This window comes from Schistosoma mansoni, chromosome W (assembly GCF_000237925.1).
Source record: "Schistosoma mansoni strain Puerto Rico chromosome W, complete genome".
Lineage (NCBI taxonomy): Eukaryota > Metazoa > Platyhelminthes > Trematoda > Strigeidida > Schistosomatidae > Schistosoma > Schistosoma mansoni.
The window spans coordinates 5,708,009-5,727,431 of NC_031502.1; the positions used below are offsets into that span (position 1 = coordinate 5,708,009).

Below are 19,423 nucleotides of genomic sequence, written 5' to 3' on the forward strand. Positions count from 1 at the left end.
AGTTTGAGAGTTAATCAGTGATCAATGAATTAAAATCAACTGAACGTATTGAAGCATATTTAAACATCGATGTGATCGATCAACGAAAAAGTTGAAACATCTTTTTCAAATAAAAGGATTAATTCTTAAAATTTCAGCTTTATTGAGGGCTATTCATGAAGACAGAAGTTTTGTTAGGCATTAATCTACATTTTATGTATAAAGCGAAATATGTGGTGATCATTATTTCAAGATAACAGACGTTACCAACATATTAGCGCGCATACCATGACACCATGCGAAATCCAAAGAGTTTTGACAGGCTTGAGAACTAATAAATTTACGTCGAACAGACTGAGCAGCAAGTTGAAGACAATTGAAACCACCCCATAGAGATGATTCACCTTCAACCAAATACAGGGTGAATTCCTGGTGTTTAAACACACTTAAACTCTCTCATAGTAGTTTAGCTTCAGCTTATGTCAGGAGTATTTGTAGAAATTATGCAACCGACATGTTCGTAACGAAAACAATAACCAGTTTTGTTATACTTTAAAAAGCTACCATTGATTTAATCTAACATAATACATACTATCTTTATTTGACTGCCAGTCGTTGAGTACTTCTACTTTTTTCAAAGTATGATAACTACCTGTAGTTTGTTCATCTGTCGCATTGAAAGCCAATGTTCTGATTGTGTATATTTTATTATTCCTTCTTTAAATTATGTGATATGTATATTGATTATAACGTATTGAATGCCAAGTTGTGTTTGCACAGATTAGCTTGATAGTATCTATAATCATATAAAATTGTTATAAAGGTAGGATACTTGTTATAACGCTAGGGTTTCTTGTTATAACAGTCCTTTCACTTTTTACACGTATGTGGGACGTTAATTTACCTTAGACGAATATCTACATTGGATTCCCACCCAGGGTCTATTCTACAGGACTTCAACACAACTCAGATCAAGAACACGGGATTAGCCTGACTAGAACGTCAATATATTTCCACACCAAAATCCGACACAATCCAACAACAAGGACAGTCAATCAATAGTAATCAGGATAGGGGAATATATAACACATATAACACCTGTCACACTATCTACATGCCTGACTCAGCGAAACAACCAATCATTATCATTCTCGCCACACATCAAAATTCTGCCCAGTGTTCCATTTACTTGACACATTCATTCGTCATTCATTCATCTGTAGAAATATAAAATTCTGATAGACCAATGAGAAGATGGAGTTGCTCTATCGAAATTTATAAAAGGGACTAATTGCTTTAGAAATATAAAAGTCTCAGTAAATTCACAATTTAATCTGTTTTGCTTATTCAGCAAATTATTCATTAAACAAAAATAAAGACCTTATAGTGTCGAAAATCTTTTCTACGAACATTATAACTTTGAGAGCAGGTTATATTAGCCGTATAAAGTGTGAACTTCCTGAACACATGTTTGGGCACTATTCTGGATCGCGGTCTTAGTTAATCAAAACTGAATGCTTGAGCACGGTTAACTGTAGACACTTACCTCCACGGGAATCATCGTTTAGAATTGTCTTGCAGACTAAAAGAAAGTTTGAATCAGAAATTTGTGAATGTTTAAAACTATGTCGATCTCAATGAAGTAATGTAAATAAATAAGCTAAGACTTTCTTTGTAACGATAATAAACTTATAATGAAATAATGTAGTGATAAAATGAAGTTCAATATCATACAACATATCAGCCAAGTGCGTGTCGAATAATCTGCTAATAAATTAGATTATTTTAATGCGAAAATTTCGTAATCCAGATAAGTGTTTATGGTTGTTTAACATTCTTTGGGGCTGGTGGTCTAATTGTAAAAGTATAGTTTTTGTTCTAGGCAATATTATCAGCGTTTATTTCACATTAAACAGGTGATCTCAAAAAAACAACACAAGCAACAATTGTTTACATATTTATATGATAATTAAGAAGTATTTAATAAGGATAATAAACGACAAAATACATCAGGTTCATCCTTCATATACAAATAAACTGAATATTATCAGGCTGATTGTAATATAAGTACAAGTAGTTTGAATTCTCCTATGACTAAAGCCTAAAAAATCAAAACATTTCTTGATTATCTGTATGGAGCATTTATTGAAGTGCCTGTTCTCAAATTAATCCTATAACTTCTTTTTATTATATGTTTAGCAATAATGTGAGATAATTATATGTCAGCATACGGATTTTATTTAAATGTGTTGTATAACATCTTAATTAAGTTGTAATCTAACACTGTTTCATACGCATAAATTTATACTCTTTAATATTATCATTTCATGTTGACACTTGCTTTTCTATTTTCTGGAGATGTAATCTTTGAGCTGGACGGTTTAATCATGATGCTTTCGATATCTTTCTAGACATCATAAGTACATACTTGACCTCACCGTCCTGCTCAGAAAGCACAATATCTCCGAAATTCTCATCCCAAGCTACAAAGATTCTGTATCATCTCAGTTTTCTGTTACGAGGAAAATTGATTACTGTAATTACATAAATGATGTGTAACGATATGTTTGTCCATTCATTCATTATTTATTCTATCACATTTTCGATTTACGTTAGTATTTCTGTAATTTGTTATTGATTACTATAAATGTGATTAACGATGAATAAATCATACAATCCCATGATTATTACATTCACACATTTGTAGAATACAAACAGGACCAATTTTAATTTCTGGAAATGCTATCCTTGTGAATCAGCGTCAGGTAATCTTAAAATTATAATGTTATTTTCAATATGTTATAAGCTGTTTCATTATCCATCTAAGTTGACTGTGCTGTTTTCCTCTCTCGTATTCTTAATTAACTTTCAGTACAAATTCTTCATTATTTTGGTGCAATTATAGTTTACGGATAAACCAATCAGATTTAAGAAATTCGCGTTAACTTTTTGCATGAAAGTCAAAATAACCAAATGGATAATGAAAATAATATATTTGTAATATCCCAGTGAGTAGAAAAATTGAATTTTCTGACACTTAGTTACTCAGCGTAAGCCATTTCTCCTCTAATTGGGGCGTTATAGATATATTATTTTTATTATTAACAATCTAGTTATTACTCAGCTTAGTTGAAATTACCAAGTCACACGTTGGTAATAATACGTATAAACTCAAGCACAATGAATAGTTCGGACCATATTGGAAACCAAATATAAATTGTCTATATCTATATCTTAAAAGTAATAGATTTATCTATGATGCGATTGCACAATTAATGTAGCATGGTATGTAAGCTAAATTAAAAGAAACGGCTGCTCATGATACAGATTGTATCTGAAATGATAATTATTCGTTGATGATACTTGATGTTATTCAGCGCATAATATTTGTGATATCTCTCAAGATCCTCTATGCATGACGACCTAAATGATGTAGAAAATTACTCAGGAGTCGCCATCGATAAGGAAAGTTTTTATATTTATCAGGTAATCGTTTGTAAGCGTTATTTAATCCACCCTATAATTGGTACCTACATTAATAATGTTTAGGCAATGTAGTCACGACTAAAAATATGTGCCTTGCAAAAGCTCTCAATGTAAAATTATCTGAATTTATGTGAAAAAGCTTTAATATCTCACCCACGTTTATTTGTGAGTGTACTGCTAAACTTTATGAGCTTAGCAATCATATATACTATTGTGTTTATCACCTGCATTCTGATTTGGCACAAGGCTACTCAAGGTCATCGACGAAGTTTAATTTTACTTTTGTTTTGTTCATCATAAATTTCTATTATGTTGACCTTTTATCATTGTGAATTGTTTATCTAGAGAGGTAATCCTGTTTTAAAACAGATACGTAATGTTGCCTGGGAGTATGCAGATATTGATCCGGATTTTGTTGTAGGAAGAAATAATTGTATATATTTTCTAAGGTTAGTCGCCTAATATTATGTTTGTACTATCAACTCAGAAAGGTATTTCGATGTTTATATTACAGTTGACCAGAAAACTGAGATTTTAGAGCACTGTTTGTTTACAGCTAGTCAACTGTAAAAAATTTGTGTGACTCGAAAATGGCATCTTTACGCGTATAACTAAGCGATTATCGTTACAGAATAAAAAGACAGTTAGTGCTACTTATGAGCTCTAGTTAACACCGGAGAAATCCCGAGAACATAAAGTTTATAGCCAAAGGACTTGTGACTCGTAATTCATGTCCATAATATTTCTGTGCATCGTTACCACCGTTGAGATATTTGTGAAAATGCTGTTTTCAGAATTCAGGATGTTTGCTCGACTGCGTACACAGGTAGTTCTCATGCATGTTCCCATCACTAGAGCTGCAACTGAAATGATAAGGTTGCAGATTGTTAAATTTGCGGATGGCTGATGAATACACTGAAAATATATATGTTAGATAACGACAGCTACTATTATAAATATTAAATTGTGTTGAAAATGGCCATAATCGCTTTAGATTATTAAAAGCTTTATAAGATCTGTTAACCCTGATAATATGTAGCAAAATTACGCTTAAAAAAACCAAAACAGACTCACTTTAAACGGAAAGGCGTTTCATTTTGATGAATAATGATGAAAAATATAATCCAGTATATTATGCATATCATGACTCAAATATAGTAATAAATGTAATGAGCTGTACTATTGGAGTCTAAAATAGTTAGTGTAGTTGAAATAATAAAACTTGTGTAGTTGGATTCGTAGTATTCTGTGTTGAGTTTGGGAAAAAATACCGACACACCAGTTTATAAGATAGCCTGTGTTGACTACATTGTTTTCTTTCATCAGTGCTCAACAATTAGCAGTAGCCCATTCAGCTTCATAATTTGTGTTTTAAATATATCCCAGATTAATTTTGTACGTTGTCGACTAGACCCACTGTTTGGTCAGGTTTATTTCAACAATGCAGTATATTTCGCACTTACTAATCTAAAGACAGGTCGTAAAGGCCTATGAATGGTAAAAGTAGGAAACTGGTCCCTCAGTCATATCGGAGCGTAAATTTCTAAATGAGTTTATTTAGGTTGACACAGGTACTAAGATTTATCATGCCTCAAATTCAAGGCTAACCTTATCAATCAAACCGTATAGTTGATCGAGTTAAATTAAATGATATTGATAGCCTTGAAATAAAAAGATATTTATTTATTTAAACACATAAATATTGGTACAAGAGGGCACCAAATAGATATGCGCCACATAAATCATTCGATTTTTCGTGAGGGCTGGAATGCTGCCCGGGCGTCTAAACTAAGGCAGATAGCTACACAACCCGAGCCTTTGACCTAAAGATCTGATCCACAAGGCAGTGGAGCATCGTAAGGAGATGCAGTCTTATGGTAGCCGGTGACCAACGATTGATTCATACGCCATTTGTTCCCTCAGGGTAGTGGAGCCCATGTGCACCATTGGTTTGAAATCAGGATTTTCCAACTCCCCTAGGTGAACTTGCCGTGTCCACCAACCCGGTTAAAGCGCCGGACATTCGCTTTTCGTCCTCTCACTTTCGCAAACAACACCCCCGCCACGAGAAGGCAGTGAGTAGGACTTCCCTAGTAGATGCTATGTACGCGTGGCCATGTGAGATCATTGTGTGTGAGAGAGAGTTGACTCTCTTTACTCTCGGTCGTACCAGGGCATTTTGGGGCTGAAACAAAAGGAACCAACGAATCAGAATAACAGCGGTGACTATTAAATTTATGCACTATTTTACGAACGGAATTACGTACAGGTTCTTAGTGAATACCATTTTATTGACGATATTTCACGTCTTAGCATGTTTAAATAATAACTTAATTGTAGATCATCTTCATAATTTTTGACTGCTGAGAATAAACATTTCATGTAGCTGCATTTAGAAAATGACATTTAGATAAGATATGGAATTCGGAGATGAGATTGTATTAAGAAAACAAAAAAAGAGAAACAAAGACAAACTTCTCCAAAAAAGGTCAGTGTGAATATAAATATGAATGCACTAAATTGTCACCTTTTCCTCACCCCATGGAAAGTAGTTCGAATTTTCCCTGAATTTTCCCATTTTATCAGGATGAACAACTCAAAATTAATATCAAATTGTTTACTTTTCCCTAAAATCAACGCCAGGTTGTCTAACTTTCCAATGCACTTAGACCAAGTAGATCAACTCTTCAAGATTTGTCTATGGCCTAATTGCACGTCAAATGGTAAACGTTTTGCACAATTTATATATTTTCCGACTATAATAACAGACTATTGTACTACCCACTATATGCCTCAGAATTTCGGCGTTAATTCCCTAGGGCAACCGAATTTTCTATACTATCGACATGATTCGAAAAATTGATTTATATGAGAAAAATTTATTAACATGATTTGCATTAACAGTTGCCGATAATATCTACATACGGGTAGCAATTAAACATTAACATTATAACTAACAGGAATGATTATTTTCAACTGTAACATAAAAAGAAGTAAAAATGTAGGTAACGTTATTAAACACACATATTTATTAAAAATGTCTCTTAGTTCAAACGAAATACTAACTCCTTTATCCAGTTTTGAAATCTGTCCAAACAAAAGATATATTCGCTTAGGAGCTTACTATAGTAATCTCAAGTTAAAACGAATTTACGATGAATTTAATTATTATGAGTTACATCAATTTCACATTGTTCCATCTGTTTCTCCTAAATATTGTTTGATAATTGCAACTATTATGAATGTTTGCTCTACAACATTATTAGTACTGCTATGTAGTGCCCATCAACTTTCAAAGACATTTCATTTGTATAAGTAATTTCCTCCAGCTTTATAACAGTTTCACAGTTGAGGTTGAACGAATCTCACTGCAACTACACAAACCATTCAAAGAGTAACCACCTAACAGGAACATGAATTTCGATATGTCCTTTTCGCAGTTATGCTCCTATTCCTTCACATATTCTCTTAATGTATATTTGACAGAGAATTAACGTATCGACTCAATAGTGACTGAAACATACATTAACTTTTTTCTTTAAATAAATGAGAAGATACTTACGGAGTATGATTTATCAGTGCCGTTTTTATGATATCATTTGAATATTATTCCACAAACCAACGTTTTTTACTATGTGATAGATTATTAAGCATTCGAGTACTGCTTTTCTATAGAAACTCATTAAAACATGCTTGTACTCAGTTATTCCATATTCATATATTTTTTCGTCGGCTTCACGAACCTTCTGCATTCGTCTTTAAGGGGTCCAAGTAAACTGTCATTCATAAACTTATGTTATAGAAGTCATGTTAAATTTGATTGTTCCCACTAATTATCCCATTTCGCTCATACCATTATTTCTTTCCCACCTCATAAACAGCCCGACCGTTGCTGCTACCTTGACGTGGTGGTCGGGCTTGCCTATCGTGATGATTCAATCGAGCTATACTGGCGGGAACAATCGTTCCTCAAGGTCCTACCATGCCAGGCAGGTCGTTTGAAGAGCGGGGAGACTAAAAGCAGCAAACCCAAGGTCAGAAGGCGAAGTCGTACTGCTGACTGTACAGAGGTGTGACAGCAGTAAGGTGTTTCCTTCAGACAACCAGCATGACAGCGATGCTGCCTTCCCACAAGGAGGGGTGGGGTTAGAAAAGGTCGACCCTAAAAATGCACACCTCGCCTTATCCCACGGATATCCGTCTCCGGCGGTAAGGTCCTTCGAAGAACGGAGTTAATACAAAAACTACCCACAAAAAGGTCGTGTGTGACCGACCTCAAGCAGTTGTCCCTTGGGCACTGCGGTCGCGCTCTCAGGTCATTAAGACCACTTCTAACCCAATTTCCTTTTCAGGTACCTCTAGAAGAACCCTTCCACGGTGTGGGCAACCGGGAAGTGATAACTGCCCTCATACCTCTAACAGCACTCAAGACCACTGTATTCATAATCAATCTCCTTCTTCAATTCCTACTATTCCTTCTACCTTGACTTTCAACACTAAACTTCCTGTTCCGGTTTCCTCCTCAAGTGTCACCATGGCCAACGATTCTAGTGCGCGAAACGCTGTCCCAGGTCTACTAAAACCTCGCTCCAAACTACACATTGGAGCCTTCAACGTACGTGCTTTAAGTCAAATCGGTCAACAGGCTTCCTTAGCTAAAACCGTAGAATCTCGTACCATTGATGTATGCTGTGTCTCCGAAACACGCATACAGGATCCTAGTGTGGTCATTCACTTGACCTCACCTCGCCAAAATGGACAGCCAACGAAATACACCCTCCGTGTATCTGGCGACCCGTTGGCTAGTTCTCGTGGACTTGCAGGTGTAGGCATAGCACTAAGTACAATGGCAGAACAGGCACTATTAGAATGGATCCCCGTTAACAGTTGCTTGTGTGCTGTCCGGCTAAATGGCTCCGTAAGAACTCGGAAGGATAGGGACACACGTAGTTGTCTTTTCGTCGTTTCTGCCTACGCTCCCACTGACTGCAGCGCGGATGAAGTAAAAGATGACTTTTACAGAAAACTCTCTGAGCTTCTTCAGAAAGCTAAGCGCTCAGACATAGTAGTCGTAGCGGGTGACTTTAATGCCCAGGTAGGCAGCTTAAATCAAACAGAAAGACATTTAGGTGGGTGTTTTAGTATTCCGGCTCAACGAACCGATAATGGTGATCGTCTGTTGCAACTATGCTCAGACAATCGTTTATTTTTAGCAAGCACTAATTTTAGGCATAAGGAGAGACATCGTCTAACATGGCGGCCACCTGCACCAACCAACGATGGACTCAAATAGACCATATTGTCATCAGTCATCATTGGAGAGGCTCAATAGGAGATTGTCGCTCGTATTGGAATACTTGTTTAGACTCTGATCACGCTTTAATACGAGCGCGCATTTGTCTGCGCCTCAATGGACGCAAGAAAAGTACACTAAGAAGACCCATTAGGATTGAACTGGAGGACGAGAAAGCCAAATGCGAATTCCAGAAACAACTGAGTTCACATCTAGGCAGTTCTGTAAACGAGACTGACCCAGATGCTGCTTGGAAAGACACACGAACAGCTGTGGAAACAGCAGTAACATCTATTAGTTATTTAAACCATAGGGCTCCAAAAAACCAGTGGATTTCTTCTAAGTCTATTTCACTGTTGGATTCGCGTAAACTCATCCCATCAGGCTCTGAAGACGATGAAGAGCGAAAACAAATCAGATCTAGGTTAACAAAAAGTCTAAGGAACTACTGTGAGCAGTGGTGGGCAACGAAAGCAAAAGAGATAGAAAAGGCAGTGGCTGTAGGCAACACCAGACGACTCTTCAGGCTAATAAAAGAAACCGGAATTAAGAAGTCAAGTGTAAGTCAGACGATCTCGGTAAAAGATGGAACCCTTATCTGCTCTCAACCCAAACGTTTAGAACGATGGGCGGAACACTTTAAGGAGCAGTTTAGCTGGCCTTCAGCTACTGCACAACTACCCACTATTCCCAGAAAACCTGAATGGAACATTGAAGTAGGCCCCCGACCCTACTTGAAGTTCAAAAAGCTATAAGTAATCTGAAACGAAAAAGAGCAGCTGGTCCAGATGGAGTGGCTCCAGAGGTCTTTAAATATGGTGGTCCAATTTTAGCGATCAGGTTGACTAATATTCTGGCTAAAATCTGGGAGACGGACGTAATCCCATCTGACTGATCACAATCTCTGATTGTCCCAATATATAAGAAGGGGCCAAAATCATCCTGTGATAACCATAGAGGGATTAGTCTGACTAACATAGTATCTAAAATACTAGCCTCAATAATTATCAGGCGCCTAACTAAGACTCGTGAACTCCAAACACGAGAAAATCAGGCTGGCTTCAGACCTGGTCGTGGCTGTATCGACCACATATTCACCATTCGTCAAGTTTTAGAGCACAGACATGCTTATCGGCGTCCGACAATGATAGTTTTTTCTTGACTTAAAAGCAGCATTTGATTCTGTAGACCGAGAGGTTCTGTGGCAGTGTCTGTCATTGAAAGGTGTACCTCAGAAGTACATAAACCTTGTGAAGGCTCTTTACTCGAACACTACCAGTCGAGTGAGAGCTTATGGCGAACTGTCATATGATTTTACAACCTCAAGTGGTGTCCGTCAAAGCTGTCCACTATCCCCATTTTTGTTTAACTTCATTATAGACCTGTTGCTGGAAATAACACTCTCGTTGACTAAATTTTCAGGAGTTGATCTTCTACCAGGAGGTTCACTTATCGACTTAGAATACGCAGATGACATAGTCCTGTTTGGTGAAGACACTGACAAAATGCAGAGTCTTCTGTTGAAACTCAGTAATAATGCCAGGATGTTTGGGATGCGTTTCTCCCCATCCAAATGTAAATTGTTACTCCAGGACTGGCCTGCGTCAACACCTGAACTAAGGATAGGGAGTGAAGTAGTCGAACGCGTGGACAACTTCACTTATCTTGGAAGTCTGATCAGCCCTAATGGGTTGGTGTCTGACGAAATCTCAGCACGGGTTCAAAAAGCTTGTTTTTCTTTTTCCAACTTACGTCACCTATGGCGAAGACGAGATATCCGTCTATCAATTAAGGGATGAGTATACTGCGCAGCATTTCTCTCTTCCACTTTACGGCTGTGAAACATGGCCATTAAGAGTAGAAGGTACTCGTAAGTTTCTAGTATTTGACCACAGATGCCTTAGAAATATTACTCTCATCTGCTGGGATAACCGGGTAAGTAATAGTGAGGTTAGACGCAGGGTATTAGGGAATCATGGTAAATCAGTTGATGAGGTCATGAATCTTCATCGACTGAGATGGTTAGGCCACGTGTTACGTATGCCTGAACATCGATTACCACGACGCGCAATGTTGACTAGTGTAGGGGATGGTTGGAAGAGTGTTAGGGGCGGCCAAACCAAAACATGGCATCAGTGCTTAAAGTCACTAACTTCTAGTCTGAGCCATGTTGGTAGATGCAGACTACTTGGTTGGGGTCCGCGTGACTATCGTAACCAATGGTTGGAGACTCTGGGTGACATGGCTCAGAATCGATCACAATGGCGTAGGTGTATACACTCTTTATCTTCCCTTAAACCTTGAGATTAAAATTGCTTCATAACTTTTTTCCTTCCTATACTATATCCTTCTATACAACCTTTCTTTATATACTACCACCACTAAATTAATTACTTCTATGAATCCGGTGTTCATCTTGTTGTGCTAACGAGGTATGTCAACTTGGACCGATGCATATATGTGCCTGGTCCTACGTTGTCCTACTTACTACTTACCTCATAAACATGCGGTGATCGGACGAGAACCGGTGTTTCCAAGGTGGTATGGTATGTTCCCAAATAATAGATTTAGGCATAAGGAAAAACATCTTTTGACATGGTGACCACCGAATTTGTGCCAACGTTGGACTCAACTAGATCACATCGCTATCAGCCACCGATGGAGAGGCTCGATAGAAGACTGTCGCTCTTTTTGAAGTACACGATCACTTATGAATTCTAAAACTTGGTATTTAGGAATTGAAACATCTAAATCCCTATTCAGTATAACTTTTTTTATTATGTATCAAAATGGAAAATTCCAGCTTTTATTTCTAAATATATTCTTATCTTGAGTGCTGTTAGAGGTATGAGGGCAGTTATCACTTCCCGGTTGCCCACACCGTGGAAGGGTTCTTCTAGAGGTACCTGAAAAGGAAATTGGGTTAGAAGTGGTCTTAATGACCTGAGCGCGTGACCGCAGTGCCCAAGGGACAACCGCTTGGGGTCGGTCACACACGACCTTTTTGTGGGTAGTTTTTGTATTAACTCCGTTCTTCGAAGGACCTTACCTCCGGAGACGGATATCCGTGGGATAAGGCGAGGTGTGCATTTTTGGGGTCGACCTTTTCTAACCTCATCCCTCCTTGTGGGAAGGCAGCATCGCTGTCATGCTGGTTGTCTGAAGGAAACACCTTACTGCTGTCACACCTCTATACAGTCAGCGGTACGACTTCGGACGGCCTTATACCGTGGAATAATGTCTATAAAATATTGTTACATTTGAAAGATAAACTATTATTTTTCTTGACAATGTGATTGAATAAACGCATTTGGTAACTATTTATTTCTGTCCCGATTTTGTTTAGCTTACGTTATCATAATTTAAATCCTGAATATATATTTGAGCGTTTACGTCAAACAAAACAACATTATCAATTATCTGTACTTCTTGTTCAAGTGGATGTAGTAAGTTTATTAAGTGTGCCACAATCAAAGAAAACAGTTTTCTTAGGGTATATGAGAAGTGAAGTTATTATCTTGACTAATTTTTTGAGCGTGAAAATTGAAGCTTTTATTTAACGAGTTTATTAATTATTCAGTGTAATATTTCCTTTATTGAAAGTGTTAAAATCACAAACTATTGTCATTTACTGACTAGGTAATTAATCCGCAGTTTTGGATATATGTTCTGTATCAGTTGACAATTATTATCAAGGGATTTATTGTTATTTTATTTATTTAAACACATAAATATTGGTAAAAGGGGGCACTAGATACATATGCCCCACACAAATCTCGTTTGATTTGTTTGAGGGCTGTAATACTACTCGGGTGCCCAGACCGAAGCAGGCAGCTTTCTTAGGGGGCCACACCCGGAGCCTTTGACCTCAAGATCTGATCCACAAGACTGTTGAGCATCGTAAGGAGATACAGTCCCATGGTAGCCGGTGACCAACGATTGATTCTTATGCCGGACATTCGCTTTTCGTCCTCTCAATTTCGTATGCAATCATGATCAACTTAAGTTGTAATGAGTGCAAAACCAAGGTATTCGACCGGGAAATCGACTACGAATCCTAATTTCTTAATCTCGTTGACATGAATAATATCCAATGTGATATTTAGGCCATTTGTGTTTATCAGATTGTCTCTATCAAGGGATCATAATTCTTTCAAGACTTTTTACGACTCACAAGTATGCTATTCATTTAATAATTAATACTGTTATCATAGAGATAATCAATTGTAAGATCCTCTTAGGGTAATCTTATGTCTTTCTTTAAGGGTTCGTTTATTTAGGGAGTTCTAACTTTCAGCTACTGGGTTTCAGACTTGGATTTTTCTCTATCTACTTCAGTGCGGAGAGTTGAGTGTCACTGGTATCCTTCACACAAAAATCTGACTCAAAGCTAAGTTCAGAAACTTGTGTATGGATAATTGCATTCTATACTTGTAACATTTTTTATCGGCGTATTCAGAGGATTCTACTATTGAATCTGATTTACCGTAAAATCGTATTTAAAAAAGATACCTCACATGAATTTAATCAGTAAGTTATTAGATGTCAGTCATTGCTACAGAAGAAATCCTAAAGAACCCAAAACAACAGTCTTGGTAGATTCCGAAAGTTTAAATCTTTTTTTCTTAATCTAATTGATTAAACATATAAATTACTACTAATTTGACCACTCATTCCAGAATAAATAGGTCATAATCAACGTAGAGCCTTACACGTGTGTGTTAGCCGGAGTTTCTATACCACACTAACACGACAAGATGAAATTAAGATGAGTTGTAAACGAAGTAAAATAATATATTACCAATGATAATGAGGATTACACACTGAGAATATAGTTTTTAAAGGTGTAGTAACAAACTTTGAAGATACTGGCAACTTTAAAAAATCATTGATCTCGAAGAAATCTTAGTAGTTTCGGTAGTTCGTTTTGTAATTTTTTCAAAATTCCTAGGGTAGAGAACGTCTGAAAGCTAAGTAGGAAGTCCATGTTACAAGGAATAGATTTCTCTCCTCATGTATTTTATGTAAATTTATATTGTAATCAGCGACAAAATCAATGATTTCTGGGATAGCTTCGTTCCTCACATCAGTTTGTACCAAATAAAAGATAAATTATTTGATAGAATTATCTTATAAGCTTCATTTTAAATCAAATCTTTCCATTACTCAAGGTTGTTTATAGTTGGTCAACCTAAATTTGAATAATTGTTACATGGTCTGTCTTGCTAATTTGATTGTTTTATTTCTTATCAAATGCATAAAAACAAAATAAAACATATACACTTCATTTCAGCCAGATCCATATTATCCGTTAAAAGAGTTATGTAAAATTTGTTGGACTGAGAGATTAACCTTGATGTTGGCTTGGAAGTAAGTTTATCTTTGCACCTTTGTAATTTATTAATTAATGAAACCAATGTCCACATGATTTTGTATGATAAACTTTGTTAGGTTGTTGGAAGTAGTCAGCAAAAAAAATCCTGAACATGGGTTTTGTGCTCGTCAGTGAGGTGTACATACAATCTTAAGGAAACTATTTCTCTCCATAAGTTTTGTACTCGCATCACCCAGCTTCATAGTCTGAAACGTTACTACTGAGTTTTTTGAGCCTCAACTGACCAGCAAGAATGAGACATTTATAATTGATTGATCACTAAGTAGTAAACTACTATTATGCTTATCTAACTTCAAGAGCTGATCAAATTGCAGTGTGATCACTAGTCTAGATAAATTGACATTAGTCACTACTCAGTGATTGACCATTTGTAAATAATGAGTTTTATCCTTCTGTTGAAACATTTTGGTTATTTAGACATTCAAAATTGATACATTTTGTTTTGTTGTGACTGATACAAGGAATTATTTTGACTGAGGTATTTTTTATCACGCCCGAGCGTATAAAGCAGGAATAGCTTGTTTTCCATGTGAGAGGAATACATGTTACAGAGGCTTCATAACTGATATCGTAACGTATATATATGCTGATATATAATGATAATATTTAGAGAGCTTTTGTACTCGACAGTTTTTATGCTTCAGTTATAAACGGTTTCAACATTTAGTCAGCATTGGTACATAAAATATTGAGGTTTGGGCTTACTAAACGAAAAATAAGTGAACGATACCTCGCTTAAAAAAAGGTTATTAACTGTTCAAGAGCTGTGATAGACTGTAAGTATTTGTCTCCGACATTAGGTTGCCGTTTACTCCCAGAAGTTACAGTGCTACACTTCTTTGCATCTAATTAATATGCAAATATTTATCGTTTCCAACTGCCACCTCATATATTACCCCACTCTTGTTCCTAGTCACAAATTCCTCTGTCCATGCGTCGTACCTCAGTTTGTAATCTCGAGCAAACACAGATTTGATCATCAGTGCTGGAGTGGGGCCCTCAGTATTACCAATTTCTCACCCGCAGTCCTTTTGGCAGCATCGATTGCTTGTTTGTTTTCAATATGCAGTCCATAAGAACTTCCATTCGCAATTTGGTAATGCGTCATGGGTTATTGTTCTGCATACATTTGAAAATTATGCAGTACCTCGACGAGCACCCCCTACCCAATTTTACTTGGGCCCTTTCGAATGTTTTCATAGACCTCTCTACTTGTCTGTTTGGATGAGAGTATGGTAGTGAAGAGATGTGGATAATAGATTTTCAGCTGAAGAAATTTCGAAAATGATTGAAAGTAAACTGTGACCCCTTATCTGACAGCCCATCCTGAAAAAAATCTCCGTTAGTAAGTGGCAGGTTTTGTTTGCTCTTAGTGCTATCCACAGGGAGAATCTCTAGTCATTTAGAGAACGTATTAGCGAAAAGCAGACGGGCTAAGCCTGTGTGCTCTGGATGATAGGTCTTCATGTTGTGGCCGCAGAGCTGGTGGTACCCGATCATCATGTTTTACTACTTGCGGAAAATTAAAGAGGCCGTCCACGAATTTACACAATCTGTTAGTTTTTAAATGATCAGCAGGCCAAACTTCGAACAACAGACTTCATACGATGAATACCTGGGTGACTGCAGTAAAAGATGTCAAGGAACTACCACGTGGTTCAATTGTAGATCAGTTATTTGCGATAAGTAATGGTTCCCAACTATGAGAAATTCGTTCTACCTCTCCATTGAGAGGGTTCTGTGACCACTCTTTCATCATAATCGGTAAAGATTGGTTGTACTAAGTCAGTATCAATTTCAAATTGTGAGACTGCAGAAAGATTTACACTCTTTAATCTGGTTCCAAGGAACGTACTTACTCAGAAAAAGTGGAGACCGGGGACGGTCTATTTAAGGCAAAAATGCCTAATAATCAATAATGCTCAACAACGGAGCAGATACATTCGTTAAAACAGACATTTTATGTGTGGCTTGGATGCTATCTGAATCTAGTTGGCAGCACATATAGGTTACAAGTACTAAACTGGCTCCATATGTTAGTGTCGGTTCCTCCAAAACGATCGTGCCTGAGTCCTCTATATGGTCAAACCGATGGTTCACAGTTCAATTCTGAATAATCCTGAGAGTAAAAGTGGAGGTGATGGGGATGTTGAGTCTTTAAACAAAATTTAATAGGAAAGAATTAAGTGGAAGATTATACAGTGATTTAAATGTGATTTCCAGTATAATATTTATTTGTGATAGTTCTCTTCAAAGATTGTTAAGTTTTGTAATCTTTTAACTGTGTATGACGGAATGAATTAGAATGTTAGTTTATTTTGATGGAGCTTCTAGACAAGCTTGGACTTCTATCCCTAGTTAGTGGCCGTAGAAAAATTAGATACGAAGCAGTATCGTTCACTATCACTGAAGTTAGAAATTATTCGCGTAATCCACAAACAAAGCAAAATTGTTAATCGTTTTTTTAAATTTCAAAATATACCATTTTTACGCACTTACAGCATGGAGGAAGCAGCAAGATATTTAGAAGCTTATAAAGCCTTGGAAAACAAGCCTCCAGATAACTTAATGGTAGAACCAGCCACACAAACAGATCATATCGCACAGGTTACAGATTTCTTAACTTCGGTTCGACGTATCACAAAAGCTGATGCTGTTTCAGCGATGAAAAAATTTGATGTAAGTGTGAATATCCTTCTAGTTTTTATTGTTTGCGGTGAAGCTATAACTTATAGATGACCTTTGAGCGACGCCAAAGTGACCTTGAAAATGTCCACCTTACTATGGCTAAATGAGGGTTATAAAATAGTGTGAGGAATTAAGAATATGACTTACAGTTGATAGTTAGGGTTAGGAATTATATTTGGGGTTTACGTCACGAACTAGCATCAGCTAAAATGTCAAAACGCTATTTAGCCAGTGGATGGATGAATTTCGTGTCAAAATCCAAGACCTGTTATCCTAAATCTGATTGGTTCATTCGTAAATAATAGTCTCACCTTGTTTGCTTGAGTTGTACTTGCTTGTGTGTAGTTGACAAATAGTTAACAGTATGTGACATAAAACAGATATTACTGACTAACAGTTGATAAACAACTTAGCTAAGTAGCATATAGCTAGTGAAGTATTCGGTCAAATATTTTCTCACTATACAATTCTAAAGATTAGCAATGAAAAATAACTTGAAAAACCTAAGTTCTATCAACATATGTTCTTAAAAGAATCAAGTGGAGCAGAATAACGTGCTATACGTCTCTGATTATGTCCATAAGTGTCACGAATTTAAATCTTTGAGTGAAATACACGTTGATGATTTAGATCTACACTTTCCTGTTCATCATTTTTAACCATCTATAACAGATTTAGTTAAATTAAAATAGCTTAGATCCTGATGATCCTAATAGTTATTGAAAAAAAATACTCTGATAAACATCACAGCATTTTATTATTTGGTTCTCTTAGGTTGATGCGATAAACTACTTATTTCGCTCATTATTATACACAATCATACGATTCAGATTGCACGAAATAACAATTCACCTAGAACATTTTCAACTTAATAGTTGACTAGTATGCATTTAATCAAGGCAGATAGATTAAAACGAACAATCGGGGATTCATAAAAACAGATTTACTTCCGTATTCTATTGATAAGTGAGTAATAAAATTGATACTAGCAGGTTAATACGTAAGTAATAAGTTGTTTTTGAATAAAAATTAAATTTTACAAGGATTCGATAGTTTTTCTAATTTTCTTTTTCAATGTAAACTTTCAGACGGTAGCCGACATAATACGAGCTGATCAATCAACTTTGGAGAAGTGCCCTGGTTTCGGTCAGCTTAAGGTATGTTGAAATTTTCAAATAACTTTATTTTAAATATATTTATAAAAGCTTTAAGGGGAATGCGCATTACGTAACTATAGGTTCTATTTAAAAGGCCGAGTAAAGATTTCCCTCTTCAGATAATTTTGTTATTGTGGTATACTTACTGAACAAACTGTCAATTGTATGTTTCTACTTAGATGGATAAGCACTATCTACGTATTCAGTTCGTTTAGTTTCTGATTAGAGTTATAAAATTACATCATCGTTAACTGTGGTTATTCTGTATTCTGCGTGGTAGTGCAGTTGCAGATTACTGAACATACCTTTGGAATCTCAACAATTGTACATTTCCAGTTTGTTTGTGTGCGTCAGGTTTGTTCGAGAATACTTCATAGTTTCTTCAATTGTTAATTCTCTTAGCGATGTTTTTGGATTTTGCTTGCTGGTTATGATTTGTTGTAATAAGATTTTTGTATTTCACGTTCGTGGTCCTTCTAAATTACATAATCCATTGTGAATGTTATATTGCGAGTAAGCCTAAGTGTTATTCGTGAATAAGAAGTTGTACAATAATAACAGAGATCATGATAATACCCAGTATTCACATGTGTACTCAAAATGAACTGTGTATAACAGGTATTATTATTTCAACAATCTCAACAATATTTCTAACATCCTTACACGAAATAACAAAAAACTTTCATTTTCTATTTGCAGGCCCGTAAACTCACTGAAGTTTTCAGAATGCCATTTATAAAGAAAAATTCATGATATGAAATAGAGCAAAAAAACATGCTGTACATATTTTGCCTAAATAAAAGTTCCTGTTATAATCGGTAATTATGGTTCAGTAGTAAACAAGACAGTTTTTATATTGTTCCTTGCGTTGATACATAAAACGTATGATTCACAAACTATACCACCATTTTAACTATAAAAGTTCCGGCGAGACTATAATTTATGGACGAACCAATGAGATCAAGAATAGCAAGTCTTGGTTTTCGGCATCATAGCTGATGTCAGTTCCTGATAGAAACACTTACTCTAATTCCTAGCCCTAAATCCTAATCTCGATTCTTCATATTAATTTATTACCCTCTTTCGATCCTAGTGCGTAGACGAGTCTCAGCGTCACTAGTGTCGCTAGAGGTCGTCCATAAATTATAATCTCCGCAAAGTTTCTAGTGCCAAATTTCATTCGTAGTGTTATTAGTATATACCAAACATTGCTATCTGCTTATCGATATATAATTCCCATTTAAACGTTAAAAAATGTTCAGCGAATTTATTATCAAGCTGTACAATCGTATATATAAATGAAGTTTTTTTGTTAAAGTACTAGTTCTGTGAGGGCACATGAACATGATGATGTAATAAAAAAAACTATAATACTGGATTACGCAATATGTATAATAACAATAAAAGATTGTATGTGCAAATAGA

The 19,423-nt window shown here is 36.2% G+C and overlaps 2 protein-coding genes across 2 annotated transcripts; one reads left to right on the forward strand and one right to left on the reverse strand.

Moving 5' to 3' along the window:
• Window positions 1-222: 222 nt before the first annotated feature.
• On the reverse strand, window positions 223-1,540 carry Smp_022480 (hypothetical protein; the record flags this gene model as incomplete). Its single annotated transcript, XM_018800010.1, has 2 exons — window positions 223-408; window positions 1,526-1,540. 2 exons carry the CDS (start codon window positions 1,538-1,540, stop codon window positions 223-225), a joined length of 201 nt encoding a protein of 66 aa, XP_018653866.1.
• Window positions 1,541-3,390: 1,850 nt separating this feature from the next.
• Window positions 3,391-18,805, forward strand: Smp_022470 (putative excision repair cross-complementing 1 ercc1; the record flags this gene model as incomplete). Its single annotated transcript, XM_018800011.1, has 7 exons — window positions 3,391-3,465; window positions 3,811-3,914; window positions 12,105-12,204; window positions 14,052-14,128; window positions 16,655-16,832; window positions 17,930-17,998; window positions 18,698-18,805. 7 exons carry the CDS (start codon window positions 3,391-3,393, stop codon window positions 18,749-18,751), a joined length of 657 nt encoding a protein of 218 aa, XP_018653867.1. The 3' UTR covers window positions 18,752-18,805.
• Window positions 18,806-19,423: the final 618 nt, after the last annotated feature.